This window comes from Rana temporaria, chromosome 3 (genome assembly GCF_905171775.1).
Source record: "Rana temporaria chromosome 3, aRanTem1.1, whole genome shotgun sequence".
NCBI classification, from domain to species: domain Eukaryota; kingdom Metazoa; phylum Chordata; class Amphibia; order Anura; family Ranidae; genus Rana; species Rana temporaria.
The window spans coordinates 311,178,280-311,193,723 of record NC_053491.1 but is presented as its reverse complement, the minus strand read 5'-3'; the positions used below and the strand labels follow the sequence as shown (position 1 = coordinate 311,193,723).

Here is a 15,444-nt window from a genome sequence, read left to right as displayed (position 1 = left end):
GAACCTGGGAGACTGGATGCTGTCTGTAGATTTGTCGGACGCCTATCTTCATGTTCCGATCCATCCAGCTTTCCAGAAGTTTCTCCGCTTTTCCATCAACAGGTGTCACTTCCAGTTCCGATGCCTACCATTCGGCATCTCTTCGGCACCCAGGACGTTCACGAAGGTTCTCCTTCCCCTCATAGCACTCCTCAGGGAGAAGGGGCTACGGGTGCATCACTACCTGGACGATATTCTCCTTTTGGCAGAAGATCGGGAGACTCTGCTCCTCCAGCGGGAGACTCTAGTATCGACCCTCCAGAACTTTGGCTGGTTAATCAACTGGCGGAAGAGCAGCCTTCAGCCTTCACAGGTTATGATATTTCTGGGGGCGGAATTAGATACCAAGCGGAACAGGGTACAGCTCCCATTAGAGAAGGTAGATCCTTTAGTGCAGAAAGTACGGAATCTTTTGTCCTCCAGACGTCCGTCAGCCAGAACCTGCCTGAGCATGCTGGGCTCCATGTCGTCAACCATACCCATGGTACAGTGGTCCCAGTGGCACATGAGAACTTTGCAGAACGCCTTCCTCAAACAATGGAACGGGATCTCAATGTTTCAGTCCATCCATATCCCCGACTGGGTGAAGCACTCGCTGTGGTGGTGGACTCACCCTCCCAACCTCAGAAGATTCAGGCCTATCGCCCCTCCAAGTCCGGAGATAGTGACATCAGATGCCAGTCAGAAAGGTTGGGGGGCACATTACCGGGACCATGCGGTCCAGGGTCAGTGGCACTTTCCAGCTCAGGGTGTAGTCTCCAACGTATTGGAGCTACGAGCAGCCTTTCAGGCCCTCTTAGCCTTCGCACCCCTGCTACAAGGGAAGAGTGTCCTCCTCCGGATAGACAACAAGGTCGCGGTAGCCTACATTTGGAGACAGGGTGGTACCCAGAGTCACACGCTGTTGGAAGAGGTGCGTCCCATAGTGGAGTGGGCCCAAGTACACCTATTGGACCTGAGTGCAGTATATTTCCCGGCGGGACAGAACATGCTAGCCAAAAGGCCGGGAATCTCTCTCGAACAACGAGTGGTCTCTGAACCACCGGGCATTCTCCCTTCTAACGAGGGCATGGGGCATCCCAGAGGTCGACTTAGCAGCAACACCATCAAATACCAAATGCCCGAGATTCCTCTCCAGAGCACCCTTTCTGTCAGCCGAGGGGACGGACTGCCTGATACACCCTTGGGACTTCAATCTGGGGTACATCTTCCCCCCAACTCCTCTAATAGCGAGGTTCCTAGCCAGGCTCCGGAGGTCCTCAGTGACGGTAATCACGGTGGTGCCATTCTGGCTGAGGAGGCCATGGTTCACGACCCTCTTGCAGCTCAACACCCGGCCTCCAATCCACCTGCCGGTTTCAGCAAATCTCCTATATTCCACATCTTACTGACGAGAACGGCGAATCTCACGCTCTGGACATTAAATCTACCATATCCAGCTATCTTTCAGCTACCACTCACCTTCGAAAAACAGATACCCTCTTGATTATTCCACACGGAGCCAGACGCGGCCAAGCGCCTACTTCTCGTACCATCGCCTCCTGGCTAGTCAAAGCTATTGAGAAGGCCTACTCCATTCAACAACTTGCAGTTCCGGAGGGCATTAAAGTGCACTCGACCAGGGCAGTGGCAACATCCTGGCACACATCCTATTGTGGTGTCTCGTCAGAATCCATCTGCAGGGCAGCAACCTGGTCTTCCAGGCATACGTTTATCTCCCACTGTAGAGTGGACGCTGCTCTTTTGTCTACAGCCGATTTTGGTAGATCCATTATCAGGGCAAATTCTTCTGCTCGCTAAGAAATAAATACTATTGCATTAAACCCTCCCGACTGGCACGTTATTTCCCAGTGTGTGCTGCCATGAATGCGTCAGGAAAACGGAAAATTGTATACTCACCTTTCCGTAATTTTCCTTTCCTGATGCATCTTCATGGCAGCACACAGATGCCCACCCTGTTGTTTAATGATGATATATACAGAGAATGGTGCGGGGTGTTCCCTCTTCAAATTTGTAGCTAACCAATCTTGTCAGGTTGTGGGGGCGGAGTCACAACCCAGTGTGTGCTGCCATGAAGATGCGTCAGGAAAGGAAAATTACGGAAAGGTGAGTATACAATTTTCCGTTTTGTCTTCAAGTGGCTAGAAGAGTGGGTGATGTGTGACATAAGCTTCTAAATGTTGTGCATAAAATGCCAGGACAGTTCAAAACCCCCAAATGACCCCATTTTGGAAAGTATACACCCCAAGCTAGTTGCTGAGAGGCATGTCGAGTCCGTGGAATATTTTATATTTTGACACAAGTTGCGGGAATTTTTTTTGCACAAAGTTGTCACTAAATTATATATTGCTCAAACATGCCATGGGCATTTGTGGAATTACACCCCAAAATGCATTGTGTTGCTTCTCCTGAGTACGGGAATACCACATGTGTGAGACTTTTTGGGAGCCTAGCCGCGTACGGGACCCCAAAAATCAAGCACCGCCTTCAGGCTTTCTATGGGTGTAAATTTTTGATTTCACTCCTCACTGCCTATCACAGTTTCGGAGGCCATGAAATGCCCAGATGGCACAAACCCCCCCCCCCCAAATGACCCCATTTTGGAAAGTAGACACCCCAAGCTATTTGCTGAGAGGTATGGTGAGTATTTTGCAGATCTCACTTTTTGTCACAAAGATTTGAAAATTGAAAAAAATATAAAATTATTTTCTTTCTTCATTTTCAAAAACAAATGAGAGCTGTAAAATACTCACCATGCCTCTCAGCAAATAGCTTGGGGTGTCGACTTTCCAAAATGGGGTCATTTGGGGGGGGGTTTGTGCTATCTTGGCATCTTATGGCCTTCGAAACTGTGATAGGTAGTGAGGAGTGAAATCAAAAATTTGCACCATTCGAAATGCTGAAGGCAGTGCTTGGTATTCGGGGCCCGTACGTGGCTAGGCTCCCACACGTGTGGTATCCCCGTACTCAAGAGAAGCAACAAAATGAATTTTGCGGTGCAATACCTCATACAAGCAAAAAGAAAGGAAGCTGACTGGTCATTGAAACCTATGAGGAAGGATTTTTGAAATCCATCAGCTATACCATGCAGCGCTTCCTACCTACTTACCCTCCACTAAGGTGTATTTACACACAGAAGAACCGGGAATATAACAGAAGTGGGTTTATCCACCATTGATTAAGGAGAAAAAAATCCCATAGCATATCCCAATAACGAACGGAGGTGGTAAAGTAGTAACGGCATTTTCCTTCATGTTCTTTATTATCTGTTTCCATCTGAATTATCTGCTCTAGATCATAAGTGCCTTGTCTGATATTAGAGCCTAATCGAAAAACAGACTGACCCGCAGGGTATCCTACACTTGAAGCAATACTAAGCAGTGTTTAGTTACTAAAACCGGATCGGATATATATCCCTATACAGGGACTTACATCGTCCGGATTTAAACAAAATGAATGCATTACACATATGATAATCCTTCATATTCAATATAGGATCTCAGTGTAATTCACAGTAAAATATGAGCAAGGACATTCTAATCTTTAGAAACCAGTTCATCTATTTTTCCGATCAAGACCCAAGCATTCCTATAACACTATAATTAGGACTGCAAGCCTTTGTAATTGGAAGGATTCCTGTGCATTACTGGCCCTTTAACCATACGGCCAAAAGATTTTCAAGACAAGGACTGTTGTGAAGACCTCTTTCCAATCATATGAGCAGGGCCTTTTTCAATCTAGCATTCAGGTTTCATTACTCAGAATTAGCTGCGCAATTATACATCTGATACTCCCTAGCATACCCGGGGGGACACATCTGTTCGTATTTCCCATTATCATTGAATCTTTTCAACAAGATCAGCGGTGAACTTACCGCCTGGGAATTCTGCAAGTGTGGATATATAGGCGCCCGGACTGTATTCGTTTATTGTTTGTTTATTGTTTGTCAATGTCTATGTGTTTCTTATTTTTGCACAGATTATAAACCATGGTTTATTGGTGCTACACTGACATGCTATAAACAAGAGCAACTAGTTATTATACTCGCTATAAGAGTGATATGTTTTATTGTGTAACTTGACTTTTGATACATTTATTAAAATTGATATTTTTTATATCCATGACCCGTCATTGTCCACTACAGCCAATAGTAGCCTTCTACATCTCTTTGGGGACTCCTTCTCTTTAGATGCTCCCAAAGAGATACAATTTATTTTTTTACAATTCCTCATATAACCATGGCATGTATGAGCAATATATCATTTAGTGACAACTTTTTGTAAACTTTTTTTTTGTCATTATTCAATCACTTGGGACAAAACAATAAAATATTCAATTGGCTCAACATGCCTCTCAGCAAATAGCTTGGGGTGTTTACTTTCCAAAATGGGGTCATTTGGGGGGGGGGGTTGTGCCATCTTGGCATTTTATGGCCTTCAAAACTGTGATAGGTAGTGAGGAGTGAAAATGTATGCCCTTACAAAAATTAAAGGCAGTGCTTGGTTTTCGGGGTCCCATACGCAGCTAGGCTCCCAAAAAGTCCCATACATTTGGTATCCCCGTACTCAGGAAAAGCAGCAGAATGTATTTTGGGATGTAATTTCACATATGCCCATGTCATGTGTGAGCAATATATCATTTAGTGACAACTTTGTGCAAAAAAAAAAAAATAATAATTTTTCCGCAACTTGTGGCAAAATATAAAATATTCCATGGACTCAACATGCCTCTCAGCAAATAGCTTGGGGTGTCTACTTTACAAAATGGGGTCATTTGGGGGGGTTTTGTACTGCCCCGCCATGTTAGCACCTCAAGAAATTATAAAGCTGTGTAAATTCCAGAAAATGTACCCTAGTTTGTAGACTTTGTAACTTTTGTGCAAACCAATAATTCTACGCTTATTGTCATTTTTTTTTACTAAAGACATGTGGCTGAATACATTTGGCCTAAATGTATGACTAAAAATTAGATTCGATTTTTATTATAATTAAAAGTAGAAAATATCTTTTTTTTTCCAAATTTTCTACCTTTTTCCGTTTATATCGCAAAAAAAAAAAAAAATCGCAGAGGCAATCAAATACCATCAAAAGAAAGCTCTATTTGTGGGGAAAAAAAGGACACAAATTTCGTTTGGGTTCAACATTGCATGACCGCGCAATTACCAGTTAAATCAGCGCAGTGCCAAATTGTAAAAACACCTCGGGTCTTAAAGCTGCATAATGGTCCGGGGCTGAAGTGGTTAAAATACATTTACATTTTTGGTTGTAACATGACAAAATGTGGAAAATTGCAAGGGGTATGAATACTTAATGGTATGGGGTATGAATAACCTAATCCTGGGTTTGGTAACCTATCAATGGTGGGCAGGTGACAAGTAAACCACAATCCTTCCTTGTCGATCCTCAGAACCTGAACCGGAAAAGCGGCGGAGGTGGAACTAAGTGGAACCAATCTGTATTTTTCGCCTGCAGCTGCTGAAAGTAGGCTTCTCCTCCTCTCCCTCTCGTAGACATTCAGCTGCCACAGGTGAAAAATACAGGGGATTGGTGCCACCCCTCCTGTCCCTGTTCCTCTTCTTTCTGTTGCCTGGGTCCCCTGTGTTCTCCCTGGCTCCCCCTTCCTCCCATTGTTTCAGGATGGAGAGTGGGGAAGAGGCCAGTAAATATGCCAAACGTATATGCATTGGAGTTTTGATGTGCACACCCTAATTCAATAGGCTGTGCACACCTATGTATATATATAATAAGAATGTTTGACGTTGATATCCTGGTTAAACGATATCCTGGTGAATCTGAAACTTCCCTACTTGATTCCCATATCTTTACAGACCCTACATTAAATTTCATGGCTTAAAGTACATTACAACTATAATACCCACAGGTGTGTGAATCTTCCACTTTTTTTTCTTCCTGCATATACTTCCACATACACTAATCAATAGAGAGTCAATAGAAAATACAGGTTAAATGCAAGTACAAAATTAGGATAGTTTAAACATTCCATAAAGTGAAAGGAAAAGAGCAAAAGTCCATAGCTGCAAGAGCATGCAATTTATGCCACAAGCAGAATTATAAATAGGTCTTTTACTTGAAGACTTTTTTTGGGTTGGGTAATCTGCATCCGGTTTAGACAGCCACTGTACTACATAATTATTCTTTAATGGATCAGTTGAATTTCCTAAAAAACAAACAAAAAAACAATTTCTTGTTAAATATTTGAATTAAACAGCTTTTCAGAATTTTTATTTCACATAACTTTATTGTATAAAAGCAGAATACAGTGGAACCTTGGATAACAAACATAATCCATTCCAGGAGAATGCTTGTAATCCAAAGGACTCGCATATCAAAGCAAGTTTCCCTATAGAAGTCAATGGAAACTAAAATAATTTGTTCCGCATCGACTTCGATGGCATGCAATACCGCATGTGACCAGAGGTAGGGGGAAGCCGGAGAGACTCGGAAACACTCGGAAGGGCTTGAGGACAGCTTGACTGAACTCAAAAAACTGTGGAAAGGCTCGGGAACGGAGTATTTCCGAGTTTGTTCAAGTACTTCTGAACAGCTCCGAATGGCTCCGGCGCTCCCCCATCTCAGGCCAAACACGGTATTGCACACCATTGTGGCTTGAATCTTGCTAGTTTTGTGAGACAATACTCACAAACCGAGTCAGGATTTTTTTAAATACAGTGCTCGTATTGCAAAACGTTTGTTAACCTCATTACTCGCAATCCAAAGGTTTCACTGTACGATAGCTCTTTTAATTTTCTCATTCTCAGTCTTCCATGCTACTTCACAGGTAAATGCTGTTATGAATATCCAGGCTAACCATATCCATGCTATGTGTGACTGAGAAAATGACACTGCTAATGTTTGCTCTACAGTAAATGCTGCTGCTATGAACATCCATGCTAACCATACCACAGTATGAAAAATGGGTGTATGCAGCACTAGTAGCATACACCCATAACTAAACCCTACGTGGCGTTTCGTCCAATGGAATGTCGTCAGGGTTAGGGTGAAGCTCTGATGTCACAACGCTGTAACATGTCGACCACGGCCATCTTTGTGGTTGGAAACAAGTGCTATTCATGACAGACTGCAGCCTTTGATATGCCTGTTTTTATCTGACAAGATTAGTACCATGGCTATTTTTTAGAAATAAATCTTTCCTGGTTTTAATACTACACCATGCCTTCCTTGTATTTTATGTATGCACCTATGATTTTCCATTTGGTGAGACTACAAAACCCAGCCATCGATGATCCAATTAAAGTGGTTTTGTGGAGCTGTGGACATACGATGCTTATTTGACCACCTGTAATTCAGTTGTCCATCTTCTTTGGTAAGAGGCCCAGTGTGTTGATGTTCGGTGGAGTATAATTTCATGCTTTCATGATTGTGTCTCTGTTTACACCGTGGGTGGTTCCAGCTCCCCTTCCTGAACAAGGGCTTTACCTTAAACACTATGGACTCTTATCTTTTATTTTATGCTACTAGCACTCCATACACCAATTTTTTATGCTTTTTTATTGTCACCATACAATTTATGCAAGCTGCTTCTGTAATACTAGCACAGTGATTAATCTTGAATTTAATACCACAGTATGGCTGAGAACTTGACACTGTTAATCAATTCTCCACGGTAAATGTTCTCACGGAACTTTAAAAATGTTTTTCTCACCTCTTTTTGCCTTTTGTGTTGAAGGAAGCAATTCTCTTTTAGGACCTTAGCCTGTGGCTTATCTGGTTTTGACAATCCACTTCAAGTGTCTCTTATTAATTATTGATCATAAATTGATTAACCAGTTAACAACCGGCCCATAGCCAAAGTATGGCTACAGGGCGGTTGCTTAACTCTGGGAGGCCGTAATTAACGGCCTTCCAGAACCGCTCCAAAGGCATGAAGTATAGCATGTTTTTCCCTGCCCGCCTCTGGTTCGTGGATGGAGAATCTACACGCTACTTTACATCTCTGGAGGAGGCCTCCCAGTGGTTGGATACCCTTACAAGACCCCTGTAACTGTATTTTCTTTATTCCTGGTTTGTTTCCCGCTTGTGTGCCAGCTTGTCTCCTGTCTCCTCCCCCGATTATGGTCGGCGGTGACCCCCACCTTTTCGCTCTGCAAAGATACCCCTGAGACTTGCAGGTTTTCGGCTGGACTCCCATCCTCCCCATGGCGCCTATCCCGTAAAATGACTACCCAGCAAGAGACTAATTTTAAATGGCCATTACGTATCATTGATATCCAACTGGCCGAAGTAATGGCCGCCACTACTCCTGCGGTTCCCAAGCAGGTCAAACTCTGCCCTGTTCCCTGACTGTTCCACACCCTTTCTCCCATCGGGGATACATGAATGGGGGCCTCATTTCCGGGGACTGCATGCTTGCCCCCTGTGTGCTGGAGAGATGGTAGTCCTGCCTGGTACTGATGATTTTCTACAGACCTACTGTCCATCCCCCAGCTCTAGGCTGCATGGCAATGTTACCCCAATAGATTGCGGGAGCCCTTATCCTCCTCCTTCACCTGACAGGGACTGCCGCCTTGGAAAGATTGGCTTCATTGGGCCAGGTGAACTTCCCATGGGATGTGGTGGCAGGGCTGTATCATGCTGGGGAGGTGGGAGTATTATGGGGTGGCTATATAATGGGAGACAAGCTGATGCAGGTGCTGATAATAAGTTCTTTGTGATCACCTTGTTATACCTATCAAGTATGTGCCCTTAGCCTGTGCTAAGCGAACCCATTTAACTGTACACAATTTACCGGTTTCTGTTCTTAACATTCAGGTTGGGGACGATTGCTTAAGGCTTGCACTGACTGTATAAACATTGCCTTAGCACCCCCTTGGTCGCCTTCTTTTTTTCCTTGCCCTCATAGGAGATATACCTAAAGTGCTCTGGTTGAGCTAAGTTCTGGTTAAGGGAATGGGCACTCAAAGTTCCCCAACGGATGTGCAGAAAGGGGGAGGGGGTTGTGATTTTTTTTTGTGGCTAACATGTCTATGTCACAATGTGTTTGTTGCTGTGGTTTTCTCTTTCGGTCTAGCCATGTACAGCCTAGGATTTTACTATGGGTCTGTCAAACCCCCTGTTTGACAGATGCAAGAAAAAGTATGTGAACCCTTTTGGAATGATATGGATTTCTGCACAAATTGGTCATAAAATGTGATCTGATCTTCATCTGATGCCGCGTACACACGGTCGTTTTTTGTGATGAAATAAAACAACGTTTTTAAAAACATCATTTAAAATTATCGTGTGTGGGCTTCACATCGTTTTTTGTCTTCTAAATGTCGTTTTTTGTGTCATAAAAAATTATCGTGTGTGGGCTAAAACGACGTTTTAAACCCGCGCATGCTCAGAAGCAAGTTATGAGACAGGAGCTTGAATGGAACAGAGTGCCGTCGTACGTGTTGTACGTAACCGCGCTTTGCTAGAGCATTTTCAGAAAATGATGGTGTGTGGGCAACGTCGTTTTTTATGATGAAGTTAGAAAAACGTCGTTTTTTTTTCATGATGAAAAACGTCGTTTTATTTCATCACAAAAAACGACCGTGTATACGGGGCATAAGTCACAACAATAGACAATCACAGTCTGCTTAAACTAATAACACACAAAGAATTAAATGTTACCATGTTTTTATTAAACACACCATGTAAACATTCACAGTGCAGGTGGAAAAAAGTATGTGAACCCCTAGACTAATGACATCTCATATTGCTGGTGATTTTAACATGGTTCCGAACCCGGCTATCTCAGGGAACCAGTGTGGACCCTCCTCTGTCGCAATGGGCGTCTCTCTACGGCCTGACTGATGTAAGGCGGTGGAGGCATCCGATGGACAGGGTCTTCACCTGTCACTCCATGTCTTACCGTCCTATGTCACGCATAGACTTGATCTTTGTCAGTGGTGGGATGCTCTCCCGGGTCTGTGAGGTAGATATTTTACCGAGGGGAATATCAGATCATGACCCTATGCTGTGTAGTTTCCAAACCCAGATGCCACCTTCGGAGAGATTGTGGTGGTTATGTTGCTATTGGATCTCAGATCCCATAGTAGAGGCTGAAGTTTCCATACACATAAAAGACTTCTGGTTGATGAATGTAGGCACTGCTGCAGTTAATAGTACGTGGGATGCATTTAAGGCCTATATTAGGGGTTTCTACCAGTCCTTCATCTCTATAGCCAGGCAGAATACATCTGTCATACTTGCAGAGGCTCTGGAGTCTCGGTACGTACTATCCCAGAACACGATCACTTGTCTTGATATGCAAGCCATGTACCAGGAGGTGAGGCTTCTCAGGGTGACTAAAGCAAAAAAGCAACACTTGGCACAGTCGCAGCGCATTTTTGAGCAGGGGGGCAAGACTGGGCGGCTCTTGGCCTGGTTAGCTAAGGAGCTGCAACCAATTTCCTCCATCGCCCGAATCTGTGATGCAGGCGGTGTATTGGTGGTTGACCCTATGGCCATAAATGCCCGATTTGCTTCCTACTATAGCGGCCTCTACTCCTCCAAGGTAGACTATTCTGGGGAAGGACTCCTTCCTAGACCAGATCAGTTTTCCCACCCTCACCGACACAGCGTGTGAACGTCTTGATGGCTTCATAACTGTGGAAGAGGTCCAGCAGGCTATGGGCGACCTTCAGGCAGGGAAGACCCCCAGGTGTGGATGGGATCACCCCGGAATTCTATAAGCAGTATGGAGAGCAACTGACACCTAAGCTCCATGAGATGATAGTCAAGACTTTGAAGGAAGGGACACTCCCAGCCTCCATGGCGGAGGCGGTTATAGTGGTTGTGTAGAGCTGTGTACTTCCTACCGACCTATCTCATTGCTCAATGCTGGCGCCAAGATTCTTACCAATATCTTGGCGCAAAGCCTGAATGAAGTTATCCTTACCCTGGTCCATGAGGATCAAATTGGATTTATGCCAGGTAAATGCACAGACATAAACCTGCGGAGGCTGTACACAGTTCTGATTTCTGGTAAACATCTTGCCCTCTCTGATGCAGTGGCCTCCCTGGATGCTGAAAAATCATTTGACACGGTTCAGTGGGTCTATCTATTGGAGGTCCTGCTCCGCTTTGGCTTCGGCCCTAAGTTTATTTCTTGGATGAAAGCCCTGTATAATTCCCCAAGAGCTAGAGCGCACAACGGGTCAGCCCTCTCGCCCTCCTTTTGCCTCCATAGGGGAACGAGGCAGGGATGCCTGCGCTCCCCAGCGCTTTTTGCGCTAGCTATAGAATCAATGGCGATCCTTTTGCGCTCCGCGCTTGCGGTCCGTGGCATCTCCATAGGTCCTGTACAGGAGAAAATCTCCCTATATGCCGACGATACCCTTTTGTACCTTAGAAACACTACCACCTCACTGAGGGAGGCCCTCCTACATATAAACACCTTCGGCAGGTATTCGGGTGTTCGAGTTAACTAGGGAAAGTCTGTCCTGTTTGCACTACACTCTTCCGATTGACACTCCACTTCAAAAAGTCTCCCAATTCAAGTATCTGGGGTTAGTTATTCATAGACACATTTCCCAATTCATCCCTCTTAACCTAGATCCGGTACTGTCCTCCCTGACTCGGAAGTGTTCTGCCTGGTGGACTCTACCCCTCATCCTTGTTTGCAGGGTCAATCTTGTTAAAATGTCTGTACTACCCAAATTTATCTACGTGTTTGGAGAAACCCTGATCCCCATTCCGCATGTGTTCTTTCAGAGACTGAACAGCCTGCTTGTCTCCTTGTGTGGAACGGGGGTACCCCCAGGATAGCACAAACTACTCTCCATCTCCCAGTTTCTTTAGGAGGCCTGGCAATGCCTTGCTTTGTCAAATACTATTGGGCAGCAGTCCTTGTGACAGTCAGATGGTGGCTGTCTTGGGAGCCAGCCAACCCTGCGGCTACATTGGAAGCGACACTGCTAGGTTCCTACTCAGAACTCCGGAACCTGATACACGGGGGTCCCAAACACTCAATTTCTTAAACAAAGCACTACTACAAACAGCAGATGCAGTCACCCCCGAAACGCAGAGTATTCATCCGCAAAAACAACTCTGGCTCTGGCTTCTGCGTTCTTGCTTCAGTAACGTGAGAGTGTCGTTAAACCTAACGACACTCTCACGTTACTGAAGCAAGAATGCAGAAGAGCTGAAGGAGCCTGGAGAAGAAACCCTTCGAAGGAAAACCACACAAACTACAAAGCACTCACCAAGAAATACCACAAAGCAATCTTCAAAGCAAAAAAAGAACACTTCTCAAACACCATCTCAAAAGCCCTAAACCGATCCTGTGAACTTTTTAAATTAGTCGCTCAGACTATGAACCCTACCTGCCTAGAGCCACCAGCTAACAACACTCAAGAATTCTGTAATGAATTATCGGATTTCTTTATCAGCAAAGATAAAAACATTCATGAAATAATTCAACGGAAAAAACAACAAACCCTAGTCAGCTAAAACAAGAAGAGGAAATCAGGTAGCACTGTGATGAGGCTGGACATGCAGACGTGTGAGTGAGTGAGGGCACCTCCCTCCGTAATCCCCGGGCAGGAAAACAACAAGCAGCAGCATGCTAATGGAAGCCAGTGAAAACAGCTAACTAGCGCACGTCGCGCTGTGAGGTGGAATGTTGATACTATCACGGGTGGCATCTGCCAGTGAACGACTCTCTCCCCCTCTCTCCTTCATCCCACTCTCCCCCTCCTCCTCTTACAATCTAAGCTGCATTTGCCAGCGAACGGCTCTCTGCACCTCTCTCCTTCGCCCCCTCTCCCCTCCTCCGGGAAGCAAAGCTGTGGACGGTTACACTGTCAGCATGTGAGGAGCATGTGAGGAGAATGACGCTGAACTAAGGACTGCGGCTGTCTCATCCTTATCACCTCTCTCAACAGCTCCCCTGGTCTCTCCTCAATATTTTTTTTAAAATCTTTGCACCAAAGAGAAGAGAATATTCTTGTGGGCTCCCCCTCCCTCCCCCACTGAAGCAAGAAAAGTCTAGATGCAGGCTACAAACAAGGTGTAAGGGTTTACCTTGAGTGGAGTCTATTTTGCAGAGTTGTAAGCTCACCTGGGCTGTGAGTCTGTGCACGGGGGCTTGATAGGGATTTGCCAAGGATAGTCAAAGTATAGCCGTGGTCCAGGATTCCAGAATTCAGAGTAAACGATAAACGTTGCCAGGGTCAGAAGCCGGGGTCAGTTTTGTAGTTGAAACAAACACAGGAACCTTTGGCAAAGACAGGACAATCACAGAACAATGAACTGACCAATCCCTCAGAGTGAGGCAGTGCTTTATACCCTGGTTGATTGGGTAACCTGCCTCAGCTGGACCAGGATAGACAGGTGCAGATTGCAGGGAGATCCAAAGACAGGCAATCAGCACATAGTTCAGAACCAGGCTTAGCAAGCAGAATACCAACTGAGGAGTGGCTCAGAGGCAAAGACCTGGAACAGCAACGGAGAGGTCCTGGGTTCAATTCCACCCAGAGCCGCTTGGGGCGTAACCACGCCTCGCTGTCTGTTTGGCACGGTAGCGACCAATAGGGGGAATAGACCTGATGGAAGTAAGGAAGCTCTCTTATTGGTTTTGGTCACCTCCATAGGGCAAGAGGGGGAAAAATAAGTAAATACCACAAGAGACAGAAGGAATAGTGATAATAAAGCTCTGATAAAATCGCCAGAGAAAAAAGGAGCAAATGGTACATTGTTACCGGCCCAATGGACAGATATAACAAACGTAACAGATATAATGAATACAACAGATCTATTAGATCTAGTAGAAACCATGGACTCAGTTATAGTACAACTGGGACCAAGGGATAATATCCCAGAAGTAGAGCATACAAGGCCCAAATCACATTAAAGAGCCCACCTATGCCTCTAACTGAGGGGGAACAAGCAGGACCAGAGGGAAGAAAAATTCACTGTACTGATAAGACAGAGACAGAGCCTGTAACAATTGAAGATATCAAGGATATCCTAAAACTTATAAGAGCCCTACCAACAAAATCAGATATACAACAATTAATCGCTACAGTTGAACGATCGTGCAACTCAGCAATAAAAAACCTTAAGGAAGAGGTAGAGGCAGTGGGAAATTAAGTGGAAGCATTGGAAAACAGTCAGGAAGAAATAATACAAGCTGTTGGAGAGGCCCAAGAAATTATCAAACATCAAGAAGAGCAGATAAATACATTCAGTGACCTAATAGATGACATGGAAAACAGGGATCGACGTCAAAACATACGAATAAAGGAATTACCTGAGAAGTATAAGGATAAGGACTTGGTAGAAACATTACAAAAACTCTTTGCGCAAATTATGGGCTCAACTTTGACTAAGCCTGTGAAAGTAGATAGAGTCCATCGTATATCTTCCTTCTTGGGAAAGAATGGGGAAAGACCAAGAGACGTAATATGTAAAAAACATAAATTTTCTGAGAAGGAAGCTATAATGCGGGCTGCAAGGGATATAACAACAATTGATTTTGAAGGGTTCCAGATTTTGTTGTATCCAGATATATCTCGTCGCACTTTGATGGTGCGTCCCTTGCTGGAAGTAATGCGACAGGAGGATGTGAGATATAGATGGGGGTATCCCTTCAAATTACTAGCTCCACAAGATGGGAAATCAGCAGTTCTCAGAACTAAAGATGATCTAAAAAAGTTTTTAGAGATATTAGATTTACCGGCAACGGACTTCCCAGACTGGAGACTAACAACTGAAAATTTAAGTAAACAGCAACATGAATCTTGGTCCCAAGTATCAAGAAAGACATAGACGGGAGATGTTGGGGAGGTGTAAATTTGAATTGTGATGGGGGGTGGGGGTTAGCGCAGGGGAGAGGAGAGGGGAAGGGGATAATAATTTTTTTTCCTCCTTCCCTTTTTTTTGTCTCTTCTCACTCTGGCTATGCAGGCCCTGCGCGCTTTAACCCCCACCCCCCTCCTCTCTTTTTTTTTTGGTAGGTTTGCTTGCCTGTACATGAGGGTGGGGGGAGAGGGGGGAGGGAGAGAGAGGGGGAGGAGAAAGGAGAAGGAAAGATAGAAAAAACAAGGCTGTATAATAAATGAAAAGCTAAGAAGGCTCGGGGTAAGAATAGGGGGAGAGCAGAGAAACTGCTCTAGTAATCATTAGGAAGATCCTGAAGAGGGATTGGACAAACTGCATTAGGCAAAAGGGGAGGAGGGTTTGGAGTGGACAAGAGGAGCCCACACGGACTGTTCATCCTTAATAGATAATAATTGGGTGTTAAGCTGTGGAAAGTTCAGATACTGGAAGATAAAATGAAGTTCCTTAGAAGAGAATAAAAAGAGTGGAAGGCAAAAATATGAAAAGGTACAAAATATTGGTTATGAATAAAAGAGATGGCTAATTCATTAAAAATCATGACATATAATGTAAGGGG

The 15,444-nt window shown here is 44.6% G+C and overlaps 1 protein-coding gene across 3 annotated transcripts in view; it reads right to left on the bottom strand.

Moving 5' to 3' along the window:
* The window catches only part of LOC120932444 (A disintegrin and metalloproteinase with thrombospondin motifs 2-like), a 1,658,079-nt gene that overhangs the window by 115,618 nt on the left and 1,527,017 nt on the right, over positions 1-15,444 (bottom strand). For all 3 annotated transcript variants that reach the window (XM_040344802.1, XM_040344801.1, XM_040344800.1), the window contains exon 21: positions 6,127-6,216. In XM_040344802.1, coding sequence (XP_040200736.1) covers positions 6,127-6,216 — 90 coding nt within the window. The remainder of the gene's footprint in view (positions 1-6,126; positions 6,217-15,444) is intronic.